General features: G+C 43.3%; 1 protein-coding gene across 3 annotated transcripts in view; it reads left to right on the forward strand.

The window, feature by feature from the left end:
* The window catches only part of TXNDC11 (thioredoxin domain containing 11), a 55,813-nt gene that overhangs the window by 25,988 nt on the left and 2,848 nt on the right, over positions 1-26,977 (forward strand). For 2 of the 3 annotated variants that reach the window (XM_010980039.3, XM_064478176.1), the window contains 6 exons: positions 10,628-10,740; positions 12,764-12,964; positions 18,213-19,005; positions 21,311-21,453; positions 21,783-21,892; positions 25,120-25,200. In XM_010980039.3, coding sequence (XP_010978341.3) covers positions 10,628-10,740; positions 12,764-12,964; positions 18,213-19,005; positions 21,311-21,453; positions 21,783-21,892; positions 25,120-25,200 — 1,441 coding nt within the window. The remainder of the gene's footprint in view (positions 1-10,627; positions 10,741-12,763; positions 12,965-18,212; positions 19,006-21,310; positions 21,454-21,782; positions 21,893-25,119; positions 25,201-26,977) is intronic. The other variant, XM_064478175.1, reaches the window with a different exon arrangement.

Here is a 26,977-nt window from a genome sequence, read left to right on the forward strand (position 1 = left end):
CATTTATTCCCCTCCTTTCAATTTTTTATAATAGGTCTTACGCATCCCTCATTAATGGTTAATCTTCTCAGAGTGCTGAAGGATTGACAGTGGGCTGGCAATCTGTATGTGTTTCAGGATACTTCCCAGACCGCAGAGCCAGTTCCCCTTGGAGCCTTTCCACCTTTGATCTTGGCAGACAGGCCCTTTCTCCTTTTGCCTAAAGAAAATTTGGTAGAGGGGTTGTATTTTCAAGTTGTGTACTTGATTTTCTTCCATCTTATGCTTATTTCATTATTTGCTGTAAAAATGTGTTCTGGTAAAATGTTACAGTCTGCTGTGATTCAGTGACTTCTTTAAAAGAGAAAATTTGCAACAATTTTTGATCGTGTTTTTCATTTGACCTTCAAAAGGGATGCAGTGCCTCCTGGTGGGAAACAGTGGCCTGGGCGCTGGCAGGGTCTGGTTCTTAGCCTTTGTCTGCCCCTGGCTCGGTCTGTAAACCCAAACAAAACACTTAACTTTTCTGTGTTTGACTCTGTCTGTCTGTAACATTGGGGAGGATGGTGGTAAGGGTTAAGTGCTTGTTTTACAAGGCTGCATCAAGTGTGAAGTACATTGCAGGCGAGTAAAGTAGGAGTCGAAAAATCTGTGGTAGTTTAATGAGAAAGCCACTGACTGAAAGCACCCAAAGTCGGTACCGTTTCTTTTACTGAAAAGCATCTATACCAGGCATTCCTCTTCCCTTTCCTGGAGCACTCCGTGCCTGCTTCTTTTTGTATAATCAGCCCTCTGTATCTATGGGTTCTGCACCTGTGGATTCAGCTAAACTTGGATTGAAAATATTAGAAAAAAAAATCCCAGGAAGTTCCAGAAAGCACAGATTGAATTTATCACACACCTGGCAACTGCTTACTTAGCATTATATCGTATTGACAGCTGTTTATTTAGCACTTCACTGTATTGGGTATAAGTAATCTAGAGATGATTTGATGTATACCGGAAGATGTGTGTAGGTTATATGCAAACAACTATGCTGTTTTACATAAGGGACTTGAGCATCCATGGATTTGGGGATTCAAGGGGGAGTGGAGGGCTGGAACTAGTTCCCTGCGGATATCAAGAGTTGACTGTACTTTGGGGTGTTCTCACTATAGAACTGACTGCAGCTCTGTCTCACCAGAGTTTGAACTGGTTTGTTCAGATACTTAATTGAGTGCCTTGAGGCCAAGGTTTTGTCTTCTTGCTCCTGCAACTCAAACACCCTGCTTGACCAATGTAGCTAAAAGTTTGAGTGACTGGTAAAGGACACTTTACCTTGAAATTGCTCTAGTGAGAATGATTTTGGCCATGGGTTAAGTTACCTCCGATCCCTGCCCCACCACTTCTCCTCCGACCTGGCCTCTCAGGTTCCGTAGACCAGTGTGCGGGAATCACTCACAGTAGGACCAGATGGAGCCTCTGCCTGATCCAGTCTCCTTATTCCTTCTTCTTGGCTTCTCCCTGCCCCCTAATGAATCCTAATGAAATGAATTGAAATTCGCCTGGTACTTAACTGTCATCTGGAAAATCCAGTGAACTGTTAAACTAAAGCTGTTGTTCCCACTGCGTTCTAGCGCCTTTAGGAATTCCCAAATGTAGTTGACAGGGGACCTTGCGGCATCAGTTCTCTAAAGAACACCTTTGGAAAATACTGTTGTAATGAATTTTTTTAATAGGAATTTATTGGAGGAAGGCGGCATTACAGTGTAGGGTCCCTCTACTCCATCAGGTGGCATCTGATGGTGCTGTGCTTTGCTTGTAGAATCGAGTCAGGACACGTAAAAAGCTCCCTCCTCCATATTCTAGTTCACGAGAAAAGCTTTTTTAGAGCATTCTATCAGATTGTGAAATTTCATGCAACATCAAGAGGTCCGAAGGGTAGGGTTGTCTTTTCCTGTAAGTGACATTCTTAAAGGCATTGAAAAAACAAGGGACTGACTTCTTAGGCAAGGTTGACTCTGAGATTGCTTTGTTTTTCTCAGGTTCCTCGGCCTAACTCCTGGGAGTTTGGACCAGGCATGTGGTTTAACAGTTCTCTGTGAATGAAACAGGTTCTAGATCACTTGGTTTTTCTCAGATAATTTCATTTGTTGTCACTATACTCACTTACAGAAGGAAATTTTTTTCTAACTAACTGCCTGTGTTCTGAGACCCTCTGGGTACTGATTAATACACATTAGAATAAATGCATCAGAAATTCCATTCTTTCTGTTCCCATACCTAAAACTGACTTTTAAATTATGTTGCCATTATTTTAGGAAATGTGTGATCATATTTCATAGGAAATGCTTTTATTCCCATTATGGCATCTCTTAAAGCTTGTAAATGCTGCTAGATAAAAACTAAGGATAAAAACAGGCATCCCTGCACTTTGAGTTAGATCGAGAAGCACGCCTTACCACTTCAACAAACATTTGAGGATCCACTATGTGCTACAGCTATAAAGATGAGCAAAACTAGTTCTTCACCATCAATAGTGCCACCAGCTAGTATAGTCAGTAGGTGGGGTTGCCTACAATATGAGTGCAGTGACACTTCAGTGACAGGCTTCATGGGAGCGTGGAGGCAGGGTGTTCGGATCAGATCAGGGAAGACTACTTGGAGGAGATGGTGCTGAAGGTGGGAAGGGTTTCCCAGGAGAATGAGGAATCAGCCTTCAGGTAAGTGTGTAGGAGTGAGAGAGTGGAAGATAGATGGGGCTGAGAAAAGCCAAAGGTGTGTGGGAAGCTCAGAACCAAATTTGGTGGTCATTTGTAGATACTTTGATTCCTTAAAGCCATGTATTTGAAAAGCTACACTGTCTTTACTTTCTAATTGTTTTGTGTGTTTTTTTTCTACTTGTTTAAAGTTGTCCTGTTTTAGGAATATGTATATGCATGCTTCGAGTTTTTATCTTATTTCTTTAAGGTTGTTGGGGTTTTTTTGTTTTGGTTTTTTGAAGCTGAAATAAGACTCCTAGGCAAAGAACCAAAAATGTTAAAATCTTGAAAACCTCTCAGGGATCAACTTCTATGATAAAGTCACAAGCTTATAGTGAAGCAACTCAGTGTAGATAAAACCAGTTCTGGTCTCCACTTGACCACTTTTTGTGTAAAGCTGAGCACGATAAGCTGATACTGGACTGAGCCCTTCTGAGAGTCCAGCATTTTAGCTGGAGGATCTGGGCTTCACTGCCACCCCGCTTTGAAGTAGGAACTATTGTTATCTCAATGCTACTATCTCAGGTGAGGAAACTGAGGCTCAGAGGAGGTTGTTAACAAACTCAAGGACACTGTGGTAGCAGAATAATGGCTTCTCAAAGATGTTCGCATTCTAACCCCCAGGTTCATTTAGGGAGGCGGAAAAGAAAAATATAGTTCTAAGTACACAATTTTAGAGGAGCGTAAACTGTCGCGCTGAATATGCACTGTCATATGTACTAACGAGATAGCAAGCCAAACACCCTCACACCACTGCTCGCGTTAACTAGAGCGTACTAGTGTATATGACAGTGCGTATTTAGCTCTGTCTTTCCCTTCTCCCTTAACTCACGAGAAAGAAAAAACGTCACAGCTAACGAGTTACGTGTCTACTTAGAGTTTAGCAATATTTCGGCAAGTACCAGAATGTGCATGTTGTTTCTCTTCCAGATATTTTTTTCTAGATAATTGCTTTGTGCTTTATATTAAGAATTTTTGAAAATATACAGATCTCAATTTTACATTTCTAGGGGAAAATTGCAAGCAATAGCTATAGTTCGTACATTGAAAACAGACTTTTCTGTACCCTATCACATTTCTTTGATGATCTTTTCATTTTGATGAATGCATTTAGCATTGCACTCATAGTTAATATCTGCTGTCCTAATTTTTCAAGGCCTAGCTGAGATCCTGTGGGATTTGTAAATATTGCCCAGCTAGCATGATGTCTGGTACATTGTGGACATCAAATGGGGATTTCCATCCATCAGCTCCCTTCCTGGAACTCCTGTTGCACTGGTTGGCTGTGTCTCCCACTTAGCAACTAGCATTGGCTTCTTATTTTCCCTCAGACTTCAGTGGTGTCTTCTTGACGAGAAGTAGACATTGAAAATGTGTGAAGTCGTCATCATCTAGTGAATAATCATGACTCCCTATGCAACATCGAAGGGTGGTGGTTGTCCCTTTTTACATAATCCTGTCATTTCTCCTTTCTCTTCCTTGTCCAAAACGTTGGAAAGAAGAGTGGGAAAGCGGAAGTTAGTAAAAATGGCAGAGTATAGCGTAAAATGAGGATTGTTTCCATCAGGGGAGGTACCACCATACAGGTTTGCCTTTTGAATGTCGCTACTTCCTGGAGTAGAGAAGGGAGGGTTTTCCCAGGGAGTAAAAGACTTCTTAGCCGTGCTGATTAAAAGCCATGTGGTTTAATCCCGTGGTATCTCGTTCTGAAGTATATCATGACTTACTGGTTAGCAGTTATCTTTGTCAGTATTTTTCTTGACCTGAGATTCCATTTTGTTCTGTGATTCCTGAGAGATTAACTCACACGGAAGCCTCCCGGAGAGCAGATGGCCAGTCTTGATGTGAAAAATTTCCACATTGTTCAGCTCTGGCATTTCTGTTCATTCTTTCAGTGCATCTTTGGGTACCTTATTTTGTAGGACACTGAGTGCTGTTTGCTCTAGGCCTCTGAGAGAGAATTAATTTCAGAATCTCAGCAGTTTATACCTAGAGTTACATGGTCTAGAGCCTCACCCTTTCCTTTCTGAAGGAGAGAGTGTGACACATTCTTAAAAATAATCGTTCTCTGCTATTGGAGGGGTTTTCATGAGAAAAATTGGAGAAATTGTTTTATGTATCCTTCCCAGATAACTGTCCATTACTAAGACTTACTGGAGACTGGACTTCCTATCTTAGCCTAATCTTCCTGAGTTACGTGAGTCTTGCTTTTTCATCCTTGGCACAGTCCAGTGGAACTCTTAACACCAACCACAGAGATATTTTAAAATTTTCTGGTGGCTGCATTAGAATTTAAGAAGAAAGGGGTGAAATTAATTTAATAGTATGTTCATTTAACCCAGTGCTCCCAAATTAGTAGCATTTTAATGTAATCAGAATAAAATTATTGAGATGTTTTACTTTTTTTTAACATTTTTTTATTGAGTTATAGTCATTTTATAATATTGTGTCAAATTCCAGTGTAGAGCACAATTTTTCAGTTATGCATGAACATACATACATTCATTGTCACATTCTCTTTTGTTGTGAGCCACCACAAGATCCTGCGTATATTTCCCTGTGTCACACAGTACAATATTGTTTATTGAGATGTTTTACTTTTTTTGAACCAAGTCTTTTACGTTTTTACTTAGCAGCACATCTTAATTCAGATGCTAACTTTTCTTTGGAAATACTCTATCTGTATTTAGATTTCATAAAATTTACAGTTGAAAATGTGATTTACATTCCAAATATTGTTTTTATTTTTATTGAAATATAGTTGATTTACAATATTATATTAGTTTCAGGCTACATACCAATGTTGTCTTAAGCATCCTTAAACATTTTCCAATAACTAAGTTGAGTATCACTTTTAAATTAAATTAATTAAAGTCAAAGGTAGAAATTAAGTCCCTCAGTTGCTCATACTTCAAGTGCTCATTAGCCACATGTGGTCGGTGGCTACTGCATAGGACTGTACAGCTCGGGATACAGACCTTATCATTCGTGTGTCCCAGGGAGAAGCAGTTATCTCCTAAAATGAGTCTCCTGCAGGCAGATCCTTGGGTTACTACTTCAGAGTGTGCTCCTGGTAGTCTGAGTCTGTTAGCTGGTGATTGTGAATTGTGTAGCTTTGGTTCTGGCAGGACCCTTTATTACTAATCCTAAAGCACAATTAAAAACCTATTAATGGAAAATAATCTGAAAAAAATGTGTGTGTGTGTGTATCTAAATCACTTTGCTGTACCCCTAAAACTAACACAATATTGTAAATCAGCTATACTTCAATAAAAAGGAAAAAAAGTATTTTCTTTTGCCAACAAAAGAAATTCTTATTCTTTCTGGGATGTTTGAGAATTTTAGTATCTTGCCTCACTGAGGTCTTGTCATAGAATGCATATGCTTTACCTTAGTACTGAACTGAAGTTTTAATATTAAAAATTCAGTTTAACTAAGCAAATGGTTTTAATCAAAACAAAGAAGTCTGATATTAAAACATTATGCAGAAAACCAAAAACAAAAAATCTTCATGCAAACCAGAAAGATCCAACTGAGCCAGATGAATCTGAATGGAAACCAGATGGAATTTCAGATCTTCCCAGTCTCGGTGCATCCTTGGTGCTTGCCAAGAGGTAAATGGTGACAGTGGTGTATGGAAGGCACAAGAAGGTCAACGGGGGTGCTGTGGGAAGCAGGGTTGGGGCATTCTGTTAGTGTCAGGAGAAAAACCCAACCTCATAAAAGATAGCAAGGGGTAAGCCTGCAATAAGTAAATGAGATTTGCAAGGCTGTTTGTTACTCAAAGCTCACAGTCAGTTGGCGTGGTAGTGTTGGTTCTGCTCACCCCACGTCTCTTGAAGGACATGATGCGTGGGCATACGTGGTGGCTGTGTGCACACTGGGTTGCCTTGTAGCTGAGGAACACAGGGCTGAGGACTCAGCACCTTTTGTTGCAGGTGACAGAGAAGCCAGTCTTCACGCTGCAGACACCTTGACTTACTTAAGTGTTTGTGACCAGCTGCAGGAACTGCTCGGTAACTACTGCTTGCACCCAGATGTTCTTTGAAGATCTCGTTATATCTTGCAGTGGTCTTTCTGACACCTTGCACTGGGTGGCTAATAGAGACTGTAAACTGGCCAGTTACCTGGCTAACAGAATTTAACTGAGATTTTAAAATTATTATTATTAATTGAAGAGAGTCATGCCACTGTTGGACCACTGGTGGGGGAGGGGAGAGCATTCTTCTGAATTTTTAATTATTCAACATATTCAAAGCCCTTAATTAAAATATTAAAGCTTCATTAATTTTAGGGCAAAATTATTTATTTTACAAATGACAAAGACCTATTGTAGGAAGCCCTGGAGCCCTGCTTAAGGGCGATGGTTCTGGATGTGGAGATGAGAAGTGTTACTTTCTTGCACCATTCTTACACTGTAAACTTCCTCTGCCAAGTCAAGTCCTCCTCGTACACAGGAGACTGCAAATTGAAGCTGCTTCTTCCAGCAAGATTTCCACTATGTGCAGGAACTTTGAAAATGTGTCATTTTTGTAAATTTCCCTGTGTGAAAAATAAAGTTTTGAAATTGTGATGTTTGGATATGTTAGAATCTGTTCTGTGCAGGCAGGCTGTCCATTCTTATTAATGCAGTTAAATAGGTTTTTGAATGGCCCCTTTCAGCTTTTGAGTCAGGCTGTCACTACTTACTCCTCTGCTCCAATAAATCATCTTGGTGACTTTGGCGGGCTGTCAAATGAGTTTCCTACTGACTGGTTTTCTTTCACTTCTCTTTTTATCTGTGGGTGTCTACCAAGATTCAGCACTCTCTTGGAGAGTGATGTCTTTGCTTCTACCAATTCATATCCTCTCTTGGGTCTTGCTTTTTCCTTCTGACAGCTTTGGGATCTGAATTTGTATGTTATGCCATTTTTTTTCAATTTACATTTGAGCTAATTTTATACTTGCAGAAACATTGCAGCAATAAAACAGAGAGTTCCCTGATGGCCTACCTTCATCTGGTTTCCCTCAGTGTCAACATATTATTTAACCATTTATTATGGTGCTTTTGTCAAAACTAAGAAGTTAACATTGCTACCATATTGTTAACTAAACTGCAGACCTTATTTGAATTTTGCCAGTGTTTTCACTAATGTCTGCTTTCTGTTCCAGGATCCAATCTGGGGTCCCACATCACATTCAATTATTTTTTCTCCTTAGTCTCCTCCAGCCTCTGACAGTTCCTCACTCTTTCCTTGTCTTTCATGACATTGACAGTTTTGAAAAATACTGATCGTTGTTATTTGTTGCTCGAATTGCTCCAGCTTTGGCCATCAGGAGCATCTTGTGTCCTTTGAGCAAATCCCTATCCTTTTACAAGCAATTCTTTACTTCTGACACAACAGGGTGTTTCAGGCTCACCTTGTTCTTTCTTTGACCCAGCTGTAGGATCAGGCTCTTCTCCAAGGAGCCCTGGTCTCTTTTATTGGAGAGTGTCATTTAGAAACCCACATCTGGGTGTAAGAGATGCCCTTTGGTATCACATGTCATTAGTTCTAGGCCCTTCCAGCAGATGGAGCTAGGACATGTATTATTCATGCCCATACACATGCTTACCTCGATAGTTCTGTATACATTGTGTGTGTGTGTGTATCAAAAGCAGTTATACTAATTCCCCCTGATTCCAGTCTGACAGCACAGAGTTCATTTTAGCCTCCCCCTCTTAATATGACTCCTTCCTTCTGCCTTGAGAAGCCTGGCTCTCACTGTCTTCAGTTTTACAGTGTCTGATCAAGATACTGTTTCCAGTTCTTCTCCAGTTCAGTTCTTTCTGCCTACCCAGCACCCCCTTCTCTGTGGTGTGATGCATTTGCAGTACAGTTAGGATTATTTGCTAGCGCTTGTATTTCACGTTGGATCCCTCCACGTGTTGCTTGGTGTAATGACTTTAGTTTTTGAGTATGTGCAGGGTGTGAAGCTTTGTTATGGTTCTAAGTCTGATCCTCAGAGGAAGGTCAGACTGCCTCACCCCTATTCTCCAGTTCCCATTCTTCCTCTTCCCCCCCTTTGCCACCCACTCTGTAAGTAACTCACTTCTGTCATTTCTGGTTTATTCTTCCTGTGTTTCTTCGGTTTTGTGCCATTTTAAACTCATCAGGTTTGTGTTAAATTGTCCAGTGTGGTGTTAGGGACACAGTCACTCCTACCTCATCCTCAGCCCCACTCCTCTGTGATGAAGCTAGGAACTTTGTGTGTTCAATACCTTAATATTTTAGCTACTTAGCTATCACTTGATAACATTTAAAGTTTAACTGATATTTTATTTAATGTCTGCTAATAAAGCAGAAAGGGGATAGGAAAAAATGTAGCTTTTCCTACACCATCTTATCTACCCTCCTTTAATACTAGATATTTTAGTCAAATTTTTAATCACACAAATATTACATTAAATATACTCCTTGTGGGGGAAAAAGAAAGCTTCACACATAAGGATAAAGTCTCCTTTGTTCTATGTCCCCCAACACAAAACTGTTTTTATTATCCTTTTTAATTCTGTGTACATTTCTAAACATATGTGTCTATAGGGGAAAAAATTAAAGTGTGAGGCTTTTTCCACGTGACAGGTATACTTTATCTTTCTTCATCTTGCTTTTTTACCCACACGTGTCTTAGGAGATCTCTTCATGTTGCATAGGTAGCCCTGCCCCACTGTTTTTAACGTCTGCAGAGAATTTCCTGGTGACTGTCCTCGCGTGTGAGGACATATGTGAACACTGGGAAGTGAAATTGGGGGCTGCAGGCTGTCCGTGTTTCATTGTGATCAGTACAGCAAGTTGCTCCCCCAAGTGGCTGCCATTTTACCTTTTCCACCAGCATTGCATCAGAGTACTCATTTCTCTACTGGTCATCAATATTTGATATTTCCTGTGTCTTAAATTTTGGGCATTTTTAGGTTGATAAGTAGCATTTTGTTTTAATTTGTTTTCCTCTGAAATAGTGAAGTTGAGTGTATTATTAGCCTTTTACATTTCCTTTTCTGTGATTTGCCCATTTTTTATCTTTTTTTTTTTCTTCTTTGAGGGGGGAGGTTGGCAGGGGGAGGGAGATAATTAGGTTTATTTATTTTTAGAGAAGGTACTGGAGATTGAACCCATGACCTTGTGCATGGTAGGCATGCGCTCTACCACTGGAGCTATACCCTCCCTTCCAATTTGCCCATTTTTAACTGCTTTCTTTTTCTTACTAATCTGTATTTGTTCCTTGTATATGCTGGATTGATTCATTTAACTATTACTTATTGATCACTTAGCAAATGCCCAGGCACTGCCTTAGGTGCTGGGGTAATAGCAATAAACAAGGTTTCTAATTTCACAGAACTTAAGAGGAAGTTGGATCAAAGAAAATCTAAATAATCAGTAAGATTCTTTAAATGTTAATAAATACTGTTTAAAAATTAGAGTGATGGTAGAGAGGGTGTCTGATGGAGAGGGGACCCCAGTTTCCCCTTACAGACCATCCTCTGAGTGTTTGCCCTGAGGCAGGTTGTCAGGGAAGGCTTCTCAGAGAGGACGGGTCAGAGCTGAGATCTGGATGATGAGAAGAAACTGGCCATGGAAGTGTCCAGACAGAAGAATGTGTGCCAAGGCTCTGAAGTAGGGCTAGTGATGGGGGGGACAGGGCAGCAGGAGATGACGCCAGGTCATCCTGGACGGACACGGCGCAGGTGATTGATTGTCAGAGACACTCGGGTAGACGTCAGGTCTGTTTCAGGAGTTGGTTTATTCAGCTCCTCCTTTTCTGTCTAGGCTAGGTGACCAAAAACAGTTTTGCTCTGGGGAATTTGTGCATCAGGATTTGATCATTGGGTTTTGTGGTTGTTTTAAGGCATAGGCTTTTTCTTTTTAATAAAGGAAAATTTTCTGTTTCAGATTACCTAGGAACAGTACGATTTGGGGTTATCACAAATAAACATCTTGCGAAACTGGTATCCTTAGTACACTCTGGAAGTGTGTATTTACATAGACATTTCAACACATCACTTGTAAGTATTTTGAAATCACATTTATATTAGCGCAGTGGTTCTTAATCTTGTTTAGATCACAGACTTCCTTGAGAATTGGATAAAATCTATGGACACTCTCTAGGAGAGTGCACATGATTTTATACGCAAACTGAGAGTTCCCGCAACTCCACTCTAGAGCCATGCCCCTGCTTAAAAACCCGAGCCGTAGAGGACCCTTTAACGTCTAGAAATTCTGTGTTTATATTCTTAGATTTGGGTACAGCCTTGGTAGTTTTCCTTCTTGGATGAAATTGCAGAATTATTCTGTTGGAGAAGTGTTACTCTGGGCCCGTGTTCTCAGAGGTTAAGCTTTCATTGGGTGATGTTCTTTGTTCATTTGTTCCATTTATCAAGAGTGGTGATGTGACATGCTTTTCAGCTTTAGCTGATATAATGGGTTTTGAAGTTCTTGTCAAGTCTCAGCGAGAAGTTGATGGCTTCCCACCCCAGAGAGCCTCGGTTTTCCATTGTTGTCTTTGTTCCCTGATTTTATTTGCTTTTTGGTGGACCAACCCCAACTCAGCTTTCTGAGCTTTTGATCTGTATCCTGCTTAGTCCTGTGCTCCTGCTCTATTTATTGCTACTTCCTCAGTCCCATCACTGAGAGTTTATTTTCCTTAAGCATTTTCTATCTCTGACTTCATTGATGGTGTCAGTGACTTACAGGTCGAGTGAAGACCGGTATTCCTGCACCCAGTGTACCCAGTCCTTTAAACTCACTCTCCCCTTGGCTCAGCGTGCAAGTCTCATGCCTTCAGAGCAACGTTAGGCCCTCTGCGGGGGGCGCCCCTCGGTTGCCAGTCACCCTGATTTCTGCATATCTCTGGTAGCCCAGATAGATGGCTTTACTTCTCGCAGTTTACAGTCCAAAAATCCAATGAATTTTTGTGTTTTACAAATAGAAATGTTTATTAATGATGATTGAGTATGTTTTTTAAAGCTCCCACCATCCCACTTTGGGAATCACCGCTGTGATGGTTTCTCCTCCCCTGCGCCCTCCTTGTGCCTGTCTGAGCCTCTTTTGACTTCATCTGCTTTTGCTGTCTGTCGTTTTCCTTCATCCTTCTTTTGCAGCATGCCGTACAACCCACATACGTCATGTTTATGTGTAGTAAAGGGTACTGAGGAAGAAATTTAACATAGATGGAGGAAAGAAGCTAGGACCATGAGAATGACACTGCAAAAGATACTGGGTTTACTGCATCAATTCCATAGTTTTTAACTGGTTGGTTGATGTAGCAGCAGAATTCCTTTTATCAAAGGAAATCTTATTGGGATATCACTATTAAAAAAATTGAAATAGTGGACATCTTTGTTATAAGCCAGTTTAAATGTCTATTTTCAGGAGTATAAAATATCTCATTTTGTGGAATAGAAAAACTTAAGCAAAAAATCTAGGAGTCTTTCTCCTTCGTTCTGTACGTACAGAGTGTGATCTGTGGCCTAGTACAAGTTCTCGGTCTCTCGTGACTTCGTTCAAATGTCTGTTGAGTTCCTGCTCTGTGCCACGTGTTCTAGTCACTGCGGGCGCAGGTGAACAAAGTAGATACAAACTTCTGTCCTAACGGAGGGTCCCAAGGGACCAAGGTAGCCCTCAAAATGATCCTTGACTCCATTATTTCTCTTCCCTCAGAGCTTCACTGAGCCTTTTATAGAGACTCAGTAACGTTTGATAGCTCCCCCTGGGCAGGGTGGTAGAGGTCATCGTTGCCAGCAGCAGGCAGCGAGAATTATTTGCTGATAGATGGGTCTGTCTAAAGGGAAAGAGGAGAATCACATGATATGAAAGTCACCTTTTGAAACCGCCTTTGTTTTTCCCAGCCACTTGTGAGGAAGTGCTCTGTCTGGAAAGATAGCGGCAAGGTTTAGCGGCACAAGCCGGGGCGGGTCACGTCGCTGCTCTGACTCATTTTCCTCTCCTGTGAAGTGTGGGGTTGAGGGCAGTGCTGGTGTGCTCTGCTCCTGCCCTGCCTTTTATCCTCTGTGCGTTTGTCCTTCACAGGTCTTCCCCAGGGAGGTCATCAGCTACACAGCTGAGAACATCTATAAGTGGGCCTTGGAAAACCGAGAGACTCTCCTTCGGTGGCTGTGGCCCCACGGCGGCAAGAGTCTCCTGCTGAATAATGAGCTGAAGAGAGGACCAGCACTTTTTTTATTTATACCTTTTAATCCCCTAGCCGAAAGTCATCCTTTGATAGATGAGGTAAGAATCATCGTGGTGAAAGGCATCTCATGAGGAATAGGAAAACCTCTGTAACTTGGACTTTTCTTATTCCATGTTCAGATTAGTTTCCCCTAGTAGCTGAGCAGCTGCCAGCAACGGCAGCTGCGTTTCTGTGCCATCATGCCCTTCTCCTGCAGGTGGGCAGGAGAGCCCGAGCCTCGGGTAGGACCCACCACAGCCTCTCCAGCCACCTTTACTGACAGCTTCTCAGGTCTGGGTGAGTCGAGGAGGACAGGGAAGTCAAACCATGCCTCTCCAGAGAAGGACTAGATGGCCCTCTTCCTTTGGTGACTGATGTCATGGGGAGGGGCAGAGGGAAGGGACAACACAGGCAGGGTTTGGTGTGGCCTAGGGGGTACCACTGTCACAGGGGTTTGGCCATCCTCAGCCCAGTGGCCAGCAGTGGCCATGGTGACCTTGGGATCCCGTGCTTTTCTAAACCTTTCATGTCTCACAGAATGGTTTTTGGAGACAACTGCCCCTCCCCGTTGCCTTTTCTGCTTCATCTGGTGCGTTCACTCTCTCTGGGTGAGAGTTTATTTTATACATGGACCGTTTGGAGGCACTTAGAGAGAGCAATAACAATCAGCAGAGAGCGCCTGGGATTGCTAAATTGGATTTACTAGGGGTTTTATTTTTTCCTTCCCTCAAGGATCCTTTAATTGGTCAAAACCAATTTCAGACAGCCAGTGCACCACTGGCCGGGCTAACCAGACGCTGCCTGTCCCAAGCCCCTCCGCCTAAGCCTGATGGTCTGCCTGCCTAGAGGGAACGGGAGGCAGGATTCTTGCCAGGCCAGACCCCTCGCTTTGCTCCTCTGGAGCCTCTTTGTTGACGTTGTTACCCCTGCTGGGGGCCTTCTGAATGAGTGCTGCTACCCTGGTTTAGAGGAAAGAAGAGAGAAATGAAATAGCTTTGTTTCCTCTCTGAGTAGGGAGGACTTGAAGTCATGACTTAATTTTGTTGGAAAATCTTCACTACACAGCTGTTTTATGAACTGAGGCACTCTTCCTTTACTGAATCTAGTATTAAGAGCCCTTAAAGCTCTTTGTAGGGAAGGTAGGGTTTTCAACCAAGGTGTTAGCTGTGGTTGTGGATTTTCCCCCTGGAGAATTCTGTCTTTCCTGGCTTGAGCATGTCAGGGCCCTGGGTTAGCTGGTATTTGTGACCAGAGCTTAGTTCCTCTGTTCAGGGTGTCGTGCTTGGATTTAGGCACCTGGTGGGAGGACACTTGTTTTCCGACCCTTTGTTTCCAGGTGAACGTCTTCCCCCATCTCCCCTAACTCCTCCATCCAGGCCTTTTTTTTTTCAGCCAAGGTTTTGCTGGTGGCTCCTTTCCTCAGGGCCCGTAGTATCCCTGCGAGGTGAAGAGACCCCCTTAATCTCAGCCTCTAGTTGAGGTTGTTGAAAACCAGGCGGCATCTTAGCAGTTTATGGATCACTTAGCCAAGTGTGGTACATTCTCCTGTTCATTTCAGGTCTGTCTAGTAAATGTTTATTGAGCACTACGTCAGGGAGTCATGGGGGAGAAAGATGGAGAAGGCATAGCCTTGGTCTCCTGGTCTTGGAGACTTGTCCAGCAGGGGAGCAAGAGCCTGCTTATAGTTCAAGGCAAGGGAGGGCCAGCCCCAGGAGGAGCTGGAGGAGAGCGAGCGCTGCCCTGGAAAGTAGGGGGCTAGGCAGGAGAGGCTGTGGGAGGTGCGAGTGTTTTGACTGACCCTCAGGAGTAGCCCGGATCTTGATGGGTTGAGAGAAACTTAAGGGAAGGTGTAGCCTGAGCAAAGGCACTGGGGTGGGGAAGATGTAGCAGGTTTAGATACTAGGAAGTAGTGTGGGTTGTTTGGTCCCCGTAAAGGACTGATTGGAGCAGACCCAGACAAGCCTCGGGAGGAGAGACCCTTGGGTGCTTCTTTGAGGACTTCAGGATTGATCGTAGCCATCAAAGTCTCATTGACCGTGGAGAGATGTCAGCAGAGCTGTGCGTTACCAATATTAAAGTTTTCCTGGCAGCCCTGTTCCAGAAAAGTGAGAAGTAGTAAGATCCTGAACTTGGTGGTGGTGGGGGGATGGGGAGTAGGGCGTGTGACCAGGGAAGCAGTGACACAGTGATCAGCGGTCAGGGAGTCATCATCAGGGTCGGGCGGGCTGGGAGGACTGAGCACCTCACGTGCGGTGAGTTCTAAATTCAAAGGCTTCTTGATCACGGAAGAATTTAAATCCTAGGCCTTATTTTTCTGTTAAGCTTTTAGGCCTGACTTTGGGCCTACGTTATTGAGCAGAGGTCGCTGTAGGGTGAGGGTAGCGGAGTTGGGGTAGTAGAATTTGGAGCAGCTGTGGTGGGGGTGTGGTGGGCTCAGTCAGTCCAGGCCCAGCAGCTGCTCTTACACACACGCACCCCCCCACCACAGGAGAGCACAGCCTGCACTGTGCACGGCATCAGGCCGCTGACCCCTGGCATCTCTAGAGAGTTCTAGAGTGGTCATAAGACATCTATCTCAGTGTGCTTATCAAAGAAGTCTTACCGCAGCCCGCAGAGTCCGTGTGAGTTCTGAGCTTTCACAGCACGGCTCTGAGGCGTTCACGGCACATGAGTCTGGTGGACAGAGGCATGGTTATCGTGTTCAGACTTACAGATTTCCCCGATTCAAGAAAGCGGAAAGAAGCATTTATTAGTTCACATGAAGTTAAATATTATATCAAGTGATTCACATACGGAATGTAACTGGAATGCATTTTCAAAACTGCCTGCTACGGAAAAGGAATATAAAAGTAAAAGCTGGTTCAGTTTATAGGAGAAAACTAAGAATTCCTCACTCTTCAAGAGCCTTACTGTACAAAACATTTTCTTCAATTGAGAAAATCCTTTACATGGCTGCTTTGTTTGTGGGAGATATTAAGAATGAAAGAGGTGAAGGAAGAAGACCTTGTAAGTTATTTTGCTGTACTCCTACCTGGACTTTTCATAAAAGACTGCAGTAAATACAGTCATCACCTGGTATCCACGGGGGAATTGGTTCAAGGACCCCCGCAGATAACAAAACCCAACCATGCTCAAGTCCTGTATATAAAATGAGGTAATATTTGCATATAACCTATGCACATCCTTCCGGATACTTTAAATTGTCTCTAAGATGACTTATATTACCCAGTACAGTGTAAGTGCTATGTAAATATTGCCTGTGCATAGCAAATTTAAGTTTTGCTTTCTGGAACTTTTTGGAAATTTTCCCCTTGAATATTGTCTGATCCGTAGTTGGTTGAACTGTGGTTACAGAACCCAAGGATCTGGAGGGCCAACTGTACTTGAATTTTTGTGGATTTTTTTCAGGAGTAGGGATGGTGATCTGTTAATGTCTTTGAATATAAAGTAGTACCACACTAGGGCAGGAGGGCAGCTGGGCTCTTTACAAATTATATAATCTTGACCTTTTTGTACAATGTGCTGTCAGAGCCTTATCTTTCAAAAAGGCTGAGATGTTTTTGGTGGCGGGGGGGAGAAAACACTGGTTTGTCATCTAAAGTAACCTTTTTTATGCCCAAGAACCATTCAAATAACCTGTTTTTCTGTACAAATGTATATGTCTTAAATTAACTCTGTAAGTATCATATGTTATTAAATTTGGGTTTTCTATTAAATTGGAAAAGCATTTTTTAAATGGTTTTTACACACACACACTCTCTCTTTAATGAAACAAAATCCTGAGTGACTTAACACCTTTAAACTAACTGGCGGGATTTGATTTTAGCACACAATTCTATTTTAGGGAGTATGAATGCCTTTAGACTTTAATGACTTGATTGTCTTTCTCATTAAACTGGGGTGGTGAAAGATACTCAGTTTGGAAATGGAAGAGTCTTGGAATGAAATGTGAATCTAAATGGCTAACACTGATGTGAGGGTAAGCGGTTCTCACCGAGAAGCGGGAGTGTGTACATGACCCTGAGATGCCCTTCGTTCGCCAGGTGTTTACTGAATATCTGTTGTGAGCCTGGCTTTGTGCCAGGCTCCGGGGATAGCAGGATAAATCAAACTTGGTCCCTGCCCATGAGCCTCCATAAGCCTGTGGGGCAGAGGGGCTTCTCAACAGACAATTGTGAGACTCTCTGGGAAGGGCTTCTGGAACCCTGGAGATGCAGACCGAACTCTTCCCAGGTGAGTTGGGGTGGGGTTAGCTCTACTGGAGCAGCCACCCTGGTGCTGGGTCTTGGGGAGAGTGTTGACATTTGTCAGATGGAGGAGATCTTGGCTAGTCCTCTAAAGGCATGACATGGTAAGAGGGCCTGGCCTGGTCTAAAGATGGTGGGGCAACACCAGAAAGGCAAACTCAGGTCAGACTGTGTTAGGTTTTATTCTCTAGGTGATAGGGAGCCATTGAATGTCATTTGGCAGAAGAGTCTCACACTTAGGGTTGTATTTTTAAAACCAAGTGATGGCAGTGTGGAGGCTCAATTAAGAAGGATGGAGGGAGAAAATGGTGGCAGTCTGTGACAATTGAAGGCCAGAGTTGAGGCAGTGGCTGGGAGGATACAAAGGAGGGGCTGCTTCATGATGCTGAAGTCAGAGCTGTCTGCATTAGAGGCTTGCGGTGATGCAGAGGAGAAGTTGAGAATCAGTGTTTTTTTCCAGTTTGATGATGCCACTTCCCAGAGAGCGTGGTGCAGGAGGAGGAAGGCAAAATGGATAAGTATGGTTTGGGACAGGTTGAGTTTGTAGCCTCCTGCGAGGCATGAGTTTATTTGGAAACATATGCTGTGAAATATTTTGATCCACTCATTAGGTGCTTGGGAAGTTTTTAGACCGTTAAGATGAAGAAAGAAGACATCGTCTGGAGGAGTTTTACAGATATAAAGGAAAATGCACTCACCTGGGAGTTGAGATTCGAACTCTGTACCAGTTCTTTCACAACCTGGATGTGTGCCATGGGGTGAGCCGCTTCACCGTCTGGCCTTCACTCTTGTCACGTGGTAGACTGAGACATCGACCTCTAAGACCTCTTCCATCTCCAAACAGGTGGTTCAGTGTTTGTTAGCAGAGTGACATGTTCTGAAAAATAACCCAAACCTCTCTGTTCATAGCTTTTTGTGTGACAGCTTCTTATTTGACACAGTGCTTCAGGCCAGGGTTCCTTCTTGTGAGTCAGATCAGGATGCTTTCCAGGTCTGACAGCCGTGGAGCCTCTCCCGCAGTCACCCCCATGCCTCTCATGACCTCCGCCCTGTGTTTCAGATCACCGAAGTGGCCTTGGAGTACAACAACTGTCACGGGGACCAGGTGGTGGAGCGGCTCCTTCAGCACCTGCGGCGAGTGGACGCCCCGGTGTTCAAGTCCCTGGCACCTGAGCCCCCAGCCCAGCTGCCGGACCCGCCGCAGATAACGGCATCCCCCTGCTGCAACACCGTGGTGCTGCCTCAGTGGCACTCCATCTCCAGGACCCACAACGTCTGTGAACTGTGTGTCAACCAGACCGCTGGCGGCATCAGGCCGAGCTCGGTCAGCATGCCCCAGTGCAGCTTTTTTGAGATGGCAGCAGCTCTGGATTCTTTCTACCTCAAGGAGCAGACCTTTTATCATGTGGCATCAGACAGCATAGAATGCAGCAATTTTCTAAGTTCCTACAGCCCTTTCAGCTACTACACTGCATGTTGCAGGACCATAAACAGGGGCGAGACGGGCTTCCTTGGTTCTGAACAAGGTATCTTTGAAAGCCCGACCACTGCATTTTCTTCCCTCGAGAAGAAATGTGAGGTTGATACCCCCAGCTCCGTTCCTCACATTGAGGAGAACAGGTATCTCTTTCCTGATCTGGACATGAATAGCACAAACTTCACAGGCCTGAGCTGCAGAACCAACAAGACTCTGAACATCTACCTTTTGGATTCAAATTTATTTTGGTTATATGCAGAGAGGCTGGGTGCTCCGAGCACTGCTCAGGTGAAAGAATTTGCTGCGATTGTTGATGTGAAAGAAGAGTCTCACTATATCTTGGATCCTAAACAAGCTCTTGTGAAGTTCACCCTAGGTACTGTGGGCAGTTTCCTTCCCAAAGCATAATGTTTTGCTTAACTTAACCTAGGTGACTTTTATGTAGGCACCTCATTCTGTTCAGCCGTGAGGGTCATCTCTAAGCCCCTTTGAAGTCTTTACACTGCAACTGGTCATAATTTTTAAAGAAGCTAATTTGTCTATCAAATGGAACAGAAACGCCCTAACGCCAGATTTTGGATAAGTTTGTCATTTAGCCCTTAGGGGCTGAGTCCAGCGTTCCAGGTCGGCAGCACCTGCCACATTTCCTAAGGTAGCGAGAGCTGCAGTTGGTGGGAACCTGGTCACGGTGACGGACAGGGCGGTGGAGAGCCATTCTGGTGCTAACTTCCCAGGGGCTGACGCCATGTGAGCCCTCACAGCAGCTTCATCCTAAAGGAACTTAAATAGAAAGCAGTGAAACATGAGAACCACCTGCCCTCACTTTTTGTCTCACAGGTTTAAATGTATATGTATCAAGGCCACCAGACCTAATTTGTTCTGCTGCTGTTTTACCACACGCCAAGGAGTGCTGCTATGACCGTGGGGCCCTAGATTGTAACACACAAGCGTCAAGTGCAGTAAACAAGCGTCAGGGTGCACACCAGCAAGAACCTCATTTTGAGGGGGGTAAGGCCCCATTATGGGAAAGCCTCTGGGAGCTCGCCCTTAGGGCTTGGCAGCGGCGGTGAGCTAACCCACACTGTCCTGTTCCCAGGCCTTCGCTGACATCCTTGACGTACACACAAGGAAGTGAGAATTCAAAAGCCATGTTAGTTCAGCCTCGCTGGAATCATGGAGGAAAGTCAGCGCTTGCCAGATGGAGACAGAAAGAACTTAAGGGGGAGGAAAACCTTTTATTTTCAAGTTTTGGAAACTATGAAAGCAAGAGTAAACTCAAAGCCCCTAAATAATAGTCACTTTAGCTGCCGTCTTTTAAGTCCAGGTGAAGCTTGCTTCTTACACTAGACACGTTTGAAAAGACTTACGTAAATGATGTTTTTTTCCCTCTACATCAAATTATATATTGTAAACACGAAGCCTCCTTTAAAGGAACCCTGTGACCGGTCACTTTATGAAGTGCATCCTCTATTGATAATACAGATTGCTCCTAATTCATGTTTCCTGCAGTTACATTTTGGTGTACTAAGTTTCCTTAAAATGAAACAAGCCTGTATTTTTTAACGTAAGTGTTTATTGGATTTTCCTGACTTCCGTTCAGTAATACTCAGGCATTTAGTGAGCTCGTGATGTGTGCACTCTAATTTAAGGGTAATCTGAGAGAAGCCATCTTCAGATTTCTTTTCATCTTCCGTATCTGCTCTGAAACATCTAGCTCCGTTGTTCTTTGTCCTGTATTTGGTGCCAGAATTTGTAAGGGTCCTTGTTAAAAAAAACACACTGTGTGTCGTCGTTTTGGAGAGTTGACTCAGCTATCTCTGGGGCAGTTTCAGAATTTAGGTTTCATTCAGCTTAGTAAATGATTCTTGGTTTTATGTTTCAAAAACGCAGCCAGCTAAGTCAGGTGCTGACGATGAAGTCTCTGTAGTGTTCACATGACGGTCTTCACTTCCTCCTCCCTCTGCAGAACATGGCATTGTTCCTTAGGCCCTCAAAATGGACAGAGTTAGAAAAAAGAAAATGAAGTGAAACTCAGATTAGTGCTGCTTCAGATGAGACAAAGGAATCTGAAGACAGTGGACTTTGTGAGGAGAGTAAAACTGTTGGTTCAGGGTAGGGCTTAGGATAATTTATGGGTTTATTTATGTGTTTTTCCACTAAATACAATTGAGTTTTTTTTTTTTCCCTTAGCCTTTTAAGAAAGAAACTTGACAAACTTTAATAAAGGAAACAAAAGCCGTAGCTCCTTGTCCTCAAATCAGTGCATAAACACCTCCCGCATTGCGGTGCTTGTGCAGTTACTGCAGCGCTAGTTGTGCGTGAAGGTCTTAGTGTTGTAGGTGGAAGGCTCGATTGTGGCGTGTGGATGACTTAGGCTCCCAGGCGTCTGCCTGTGGACCTGTCCTGTTAGAAGGAAGTAGCATTGAATCCGCAGTCCGTGCATGATAGAACACTGCACACTGCAAGGTGCTCTGCTGTCTAAAGTGCCATCTGCTGAGTTACTGCTGCCAAAGTTAACCCCCCTGCCTCCTGGGTGGCTCTGTTCACGGTTTTGCCTGTAGGTGAAGTGTTAAAAACGTGGGCCTGTGAAGCCAGCCCAGTTTTTTAAAGGTAGCATGTAAAGTAGGCCAGCCTCTTTCCTTGTACTGAGAGAATTGATCTCATTTTGTCTTTATTTTTAGAGTCTTTCATTCAAAACTTCAGCGTTCTATACAGTCCCTTGAAAAGGCATCTTATTGGAAGCGACTCTGCCCAGTTCCCTTCTCAGCATTTAATCACTGAAGTGACAACTGATACCTTTTGGGAAGTAGTCCTTCAAAAACAGGTATGGAATCTTGAGCAAGGCAAACATCAAGCCGTCTGCCCCTATTAAAATAATTTCGAAAGCTGCAGTTGTCGGGGTGAGCGGGTTGGTTTTGATGTACAGAAGATCAACCATGTGACGGTATGACAGTCTTATTGCAGAACATGCGTGAATTACATGGTGGTTTTGTAACTGCAAAACATCCATAAGAAAGCACGTAATTGGAAATATCTAAAGATTAAATTTTCACTGTAATTTGTACTTGAGCAACATTTATTGAACGCCTGCTGGGCTCTGAGCGCAGCGAGGACCTGAGAAGCCGAGTAACAGCCGTCTTCCTCTTCCCCCAGGATGTGCTGCTGCTTTATTATGCACAATGGTGCGGCTTCTGTCCGTCGCTCAATCACATCTTTATCCAGCTGGCTCGGCTCCTGCCGATGGATACCTTCACTGTGGCGAGGTAAGGAGGCCGGTGCTGCGGCATCTCTCTCTTCCTTGCATCTTAGCCTTGTGGTTTGCAAGGGTCTGCCTTGAATTGTCAGCTTAAAGCCATGAACAAAATCTCATTGATGCCATAGTTTTCCTAGTGAATTCCTTCCCTGATGTTGGGTGTGTTTAGTCTTGATTGAGTTCAGAGGAGGGTGAGTGCAGCCCTGTGGGAGCAGTGCTGACCGGGTGCCTCCAACAGCCCCCTAAGTGGCCAGCTTTCCAGAACACACGGCACTGGGGCCTTGGCCCAGCAAAAAGTGGCCAGTCTCTGGTGTGTTGCCAGCCAGCCCTGGGACCTGCAGCAGGTCTCTCCACCAGGCCTCGTTTCCCTCCTCATTCCTACAAGTAAGGGGAAAGGTTGCCTGATACCCACGTGTTCTAATTTTGTGATTCCGTGGTAATGTATGTGGCCTCTTTAGTAAATAAAAAATCTTTATTGTTTTCTAAAAACGAGGCTCAAAGAGTTTATGGATAAGGTAGTAGGCACTTTAGGGGGAAATTATTTAGATTTAAGCTGTATCTTCTCCTCCCCCCCAAAAAAAACCCTTTAGATAGATAGAATTTAACATAAAAAATAACAGAAGATAGACGGTTGGGTTTGCTAGTTCCTTTTGAGAGATGGAAACTTTCCAAAATGAAACAATTGAAAAAATAATGAAAAATGAACAGATTCCACTGGAAAAAAGTACAATGAAAATAAAGAAAATAGACTTTAAAAAGGACAGCAGCTATATTTTATAGTATGTATGTATTACGTATTGTTATGTAGTCTGTAAGTAATGATTGGAGCCAAATTTGAGGAGTTACTATGCTGAGAGATTTATATATGTACACACTACCTGACTTCCTTCTCAGAATATTCCATAGAACAAGTATGATTGCCACTTTCTTTTTACTGAGGAGGTAACTGAGGCACAAAAATGTTAGGTAACTTGCCCAGAGTTGTACAGCCTGTAAGTGAGGGACCAGGATTCAGAATCACGTGTTCATTCACTCCTGACCTTGAGATATTAAAATGGTTTAAGAAACTGCTGAGAGGAAATGTGGCTTGTACATATAATGGAGTGTTATTCAGCCTTAAAATTTTAGGAAGGAAGAAGGAGGGCATATAGCTCAGTGGTAGAGTGTGTGCTTAGCATGCATGAGGTCCTGGGTTCAATCCCCGGTACCTCTATTTAAATAAATAAACCTAACCACCACCACCACCCCAATTTTTTTTTTTTTTTTAATTTAGGAAAGAAATTCTGACACATAGTACAACATGGGTGAACCTTGAGGATGCTAATGCTAAGTGAAAGGAGCCACAAAAGGACCAATACTGTATGGTTCCACTTATATGAGACATCTAGGGTAGTCAGATTCACAGAGACAGAGTAGAAAGCTGGTTGCCAAGGGGTGGGGGGGAGGGGAGAGTGGGGAGTTGTTGTTTAAAGGGGTCAGAGTTTCAGTTTTGCAAGATGAAAGAGTTCTGGAAACGGCTGGTGGTGATGGCTGCACAGCATGATGAATGTACTTAATACCACTGAACTGAACACTTAGAAATGGCTAAGTGGTTATGTGGTGATTTTTTGTTATGTGTATTTTACCACAATAAAAAAAAATTGAGAGGTGGAGGGAGAAATGGCTGAGAAGGACTGCGATGTGAAGAAAGGATATGATATGTAAGAGGAGAGAGTAAATAAACAAGTGGGGAAATTGTAGGCTAATAAATGTAAACTAAAACAGTATTATTTTCGCTTATTAAATTAATGAATGCTCTTAAGTGGCAGAATCTTGTGTTGATAAAATGAGACTGGCACAGTCAGATGTAGCTAATGGAATAAGTGAGTTTTTTGGCGCAGACTTTTTGGAAAGCATTTTAGCAGCGTTGGTAAGAAATCACAAAAAATGGTTATAGATTTTTGACCCAGTTGATTTCACTTGGGGGAATTAAGGAAATAGGACTTCCAGAGCAGCATGTGCTCCTCTTCGTAGTAGTATTTATATCCAGCAGTAGAGAAATGGTTGAGTAAATTATGGTTGGGCATTTTCACCCCTTCATTAGGACAATGCTTTTCATAACAACTAATTGAAAAAACAGAGAATGAAATATGATTACTGCTCTTAACAATATGTAGACATATACACCAGAGCCTGAATGAGAATCCCAGGAGGAAGGTCCCAGTTAGCCCAATGGGATTCTCAGTGGATGTTTACAAATATTTTTCTTTCAGTTTTACAGTTTGGGGTTTCTTTGAAGTAAAAGTCAGGGGGGGAGAAAAACATTTGATTATAGAATAAACTATTCAACACCACTTGTTTGAAAAATAGAACTCTAATGATGTTTTAGGTAGACTTACAGATAGAGGCAGGAGTGCTGTTTTGTTAGTAAATCTTTTGAAAAACATTATAATTTGGTTTTATCATTTGAGAATTTCATCCTTTTGGAAAAATTCAGGGCTGTGATTTTCACCCTCCCCGCCCCTAATTTTACTTTCTGAGAACTTCTGTCCTGTTCATTATTCATTTCTATCTTTTGTGTGCACCCCTGGTGAATACTGACGCCTGGCTGAGTCTCCATAGGCCGCTTCCTCCTTCTCGGATGTTCTTTTTGCTTCAGCTGAGCAGCCCCTGGGGGCGGGTGGGGAGGCCTTCCTGTCTGCCCAGCTCAGTGCCAGCTGCAGGAGGGGCCCCCGCCTAGTTCAGCACCAATTAAGCCCAGATATTATTTTCTGTATTAGAAAGTTAATGTAAAATCTACTAAGAAAATACAGCTTTTTTGGCCTCTGCCCAGACTTAAAAGTATAAAGTGTAATCTTTCTTTTCCAGTTTTCTTCCATTTTCAGAGAGGCTTGATATACTTTGTGCCATGATTTCCTTTTTCCAGAGCTGATTGAAGGGTTAAAGCATTTGCCCAGATCCTCTGGGGTGGAGGGGGACTACTCCTGAGGGGTGAGTGAGGGACTTTTTTGGAAGTTAAGTTTTACCTTCAGGACAGTGTGTCTCCCCTAAGTTAGGTGGACAGTTGAATGTCCTGGACGTATCAGAGCTTCTTGCGTGAGCTGTGCCTGACTCACCCCTGGGGTGCACTCACTGAGGAGGAGCCGGTCAGTGTGGGCGCAGACGCTGCTCCGGGTTCTTCAGCTGCTAGAGGAGATTCTTTTAGGTTGGAGTTTCTTGAGCTGCTCTTACACTTTTTCTTTTCTTTACCTTTGCCAGGATTGATGTATCTCAGAATGATCTTCCTTGGGAGTTTATGGTTGACCGTCTTCCTACTGTCTTATTTTTCCCCTGTAACAGGTAATGCTGAATTTTTTTCAATGTTTGGGCACATGGGATTCTTTTGCTGAAAATGAAATGGGTTTAAGATACTTCACAGAAGTGAAATGTAAATCACTAGTTACTACTAAACTATTTAGAATAAAATGTATTGTCCCGAAAATGTGCCATTAGGCACCAAGGGTAAAGGGCTTTGGTGTCACAATGTCAAGTGTGGTGTTTTTTGCAAGTTTGCCCCTCCAGAGTGTGTGTTTTACGTGAGCCTGAATCTGGCCACCGGAACTCCTGCACTTTCTTGGCCTTACAAGCATGCAGTGGGTGCTGAGATTGACGGCAAAGAGCCCCAGGTTCGTGTGGGGCAAAATGACAGCTCATCTGCTGAGCCTCACAGGGAGGCAGGCTCGGCCTGCCTGAGCTTTCCCCTGGGTCGTTTCTCACTTAACCTTGCTGACCACCACCTCGGCCCTCTGGTGCAAGGAGGAAACGGGTCTCTGCTACCCACTGCATCTTCTCCCCTAGTGCGCAGACTTCTGTGATTGTCCCCACGGGGTCGTCACCTTGATCTGTTCACATTTGTCTCAGTGGCATTCCAAGGTCAGTGATCACAGAGCTTCCCTGAGAGCCCAGCAAGCAGGGATGGGCTGTTAGCGAGGGGACACCAACCTGGCAGCTAGTGAATGTGGATCGGGATGTTTTGTAGAAGGGAAATTAACTCTTGGCCCTTTAAAGCCTGATAAACCAGATGTTTGCTTTGTACAGATTCCCTTTTGTTTTTAAAAGGATGGGCCCTCAGGGACCCAGTCACATGGCTTTGACAGTATCTTTAGAGGGAAAAGCATTTGCAGGATTATTTTAGTGACGTCCCTAAGTCACAAATGTTTTAATCTCCTGTGCTCACTTTTACCACTTATTGTAGCCGCTGCCATGCTTTTCGTGTTTCTCTAGGAGAGTACTTCCTTCATATGTATTGAATCATTTCCTCGGTTTTCCTCTTTATCTCAAAGCACTTCTTGCTGGAATACTTCCTGTGGTGGTAGGGTCTTGTCAAATCACGCACTAAAAACAGAGTATGACTCACCTAGTTCTTCTGCTCGCTGTGTTGCGATGAGCCTTTTTCTTTCTAAGAAGTGTCTAAAGTACCATGCAGTCAAGAAACTGTGGACAGTATCACAAGTCATTTCATCTGGGTGGGACAGAGGTGGGGCATGAACTTTAATGCAGCATAATTTTCAAATTCCAAACACAGTTTGAAAAAGCCTCAAAGTCCTAACACCCAGCACATGCCTTTGCATGAAGTTCTCGGCAACTAGACTTGTGTGTTCGAGTGCCTTTCGTTCCAGAGCTGCCTGATGCAGTCAGCATAGAGATGAGCTCCTCTGCGCCCTGCAGGAAGGTCGCTGTAGCCCTTTCCTGTTTCCTTTGAATTGAAAATTCAAGAGTGTAAATACTGAACAGGAGAAGACTGTCCAATTCTATTTTAATGGAGAGAGTTTGGTAAAACAAAGCCTTACTGCTTTGGAATGGAATTTTTCTTATTTCCTAAAAATAAATGGTAATCAAAAGTGAAGTAAGCTTCCCATTAGCTGGTCCAAAGTGAGCGTTCAGTTTACTCAGAAGGTAAATGGACAAAGGCTATGAGCTGACAGCTTGCAAAAGACAAAATGAAAAGACTTTCTGATAGCACGCAATGAGACCTTTTTCACAGCACAGATGCTTATGTTATTTTTAGTGAAAAGAATGTGAAAGTGTGTATGTGTTTTAGTAAAATATAAATTTACCCGTGCACTTGGTTAAAATA

Source organism: Camelus dromedarius, chromosome 24 (assembly GCF_036321535.1).
Source record: "Camelus dromedarius isolate mCamDro1 chromosome 24, mCamDro1.pat, whole genome shotgun sequence".
NCBI lineage: Eukaryota > Metazoa > Chordata > Mammalia > Artiodactyla > Camelidae > Camelus > Camelus dromedarius.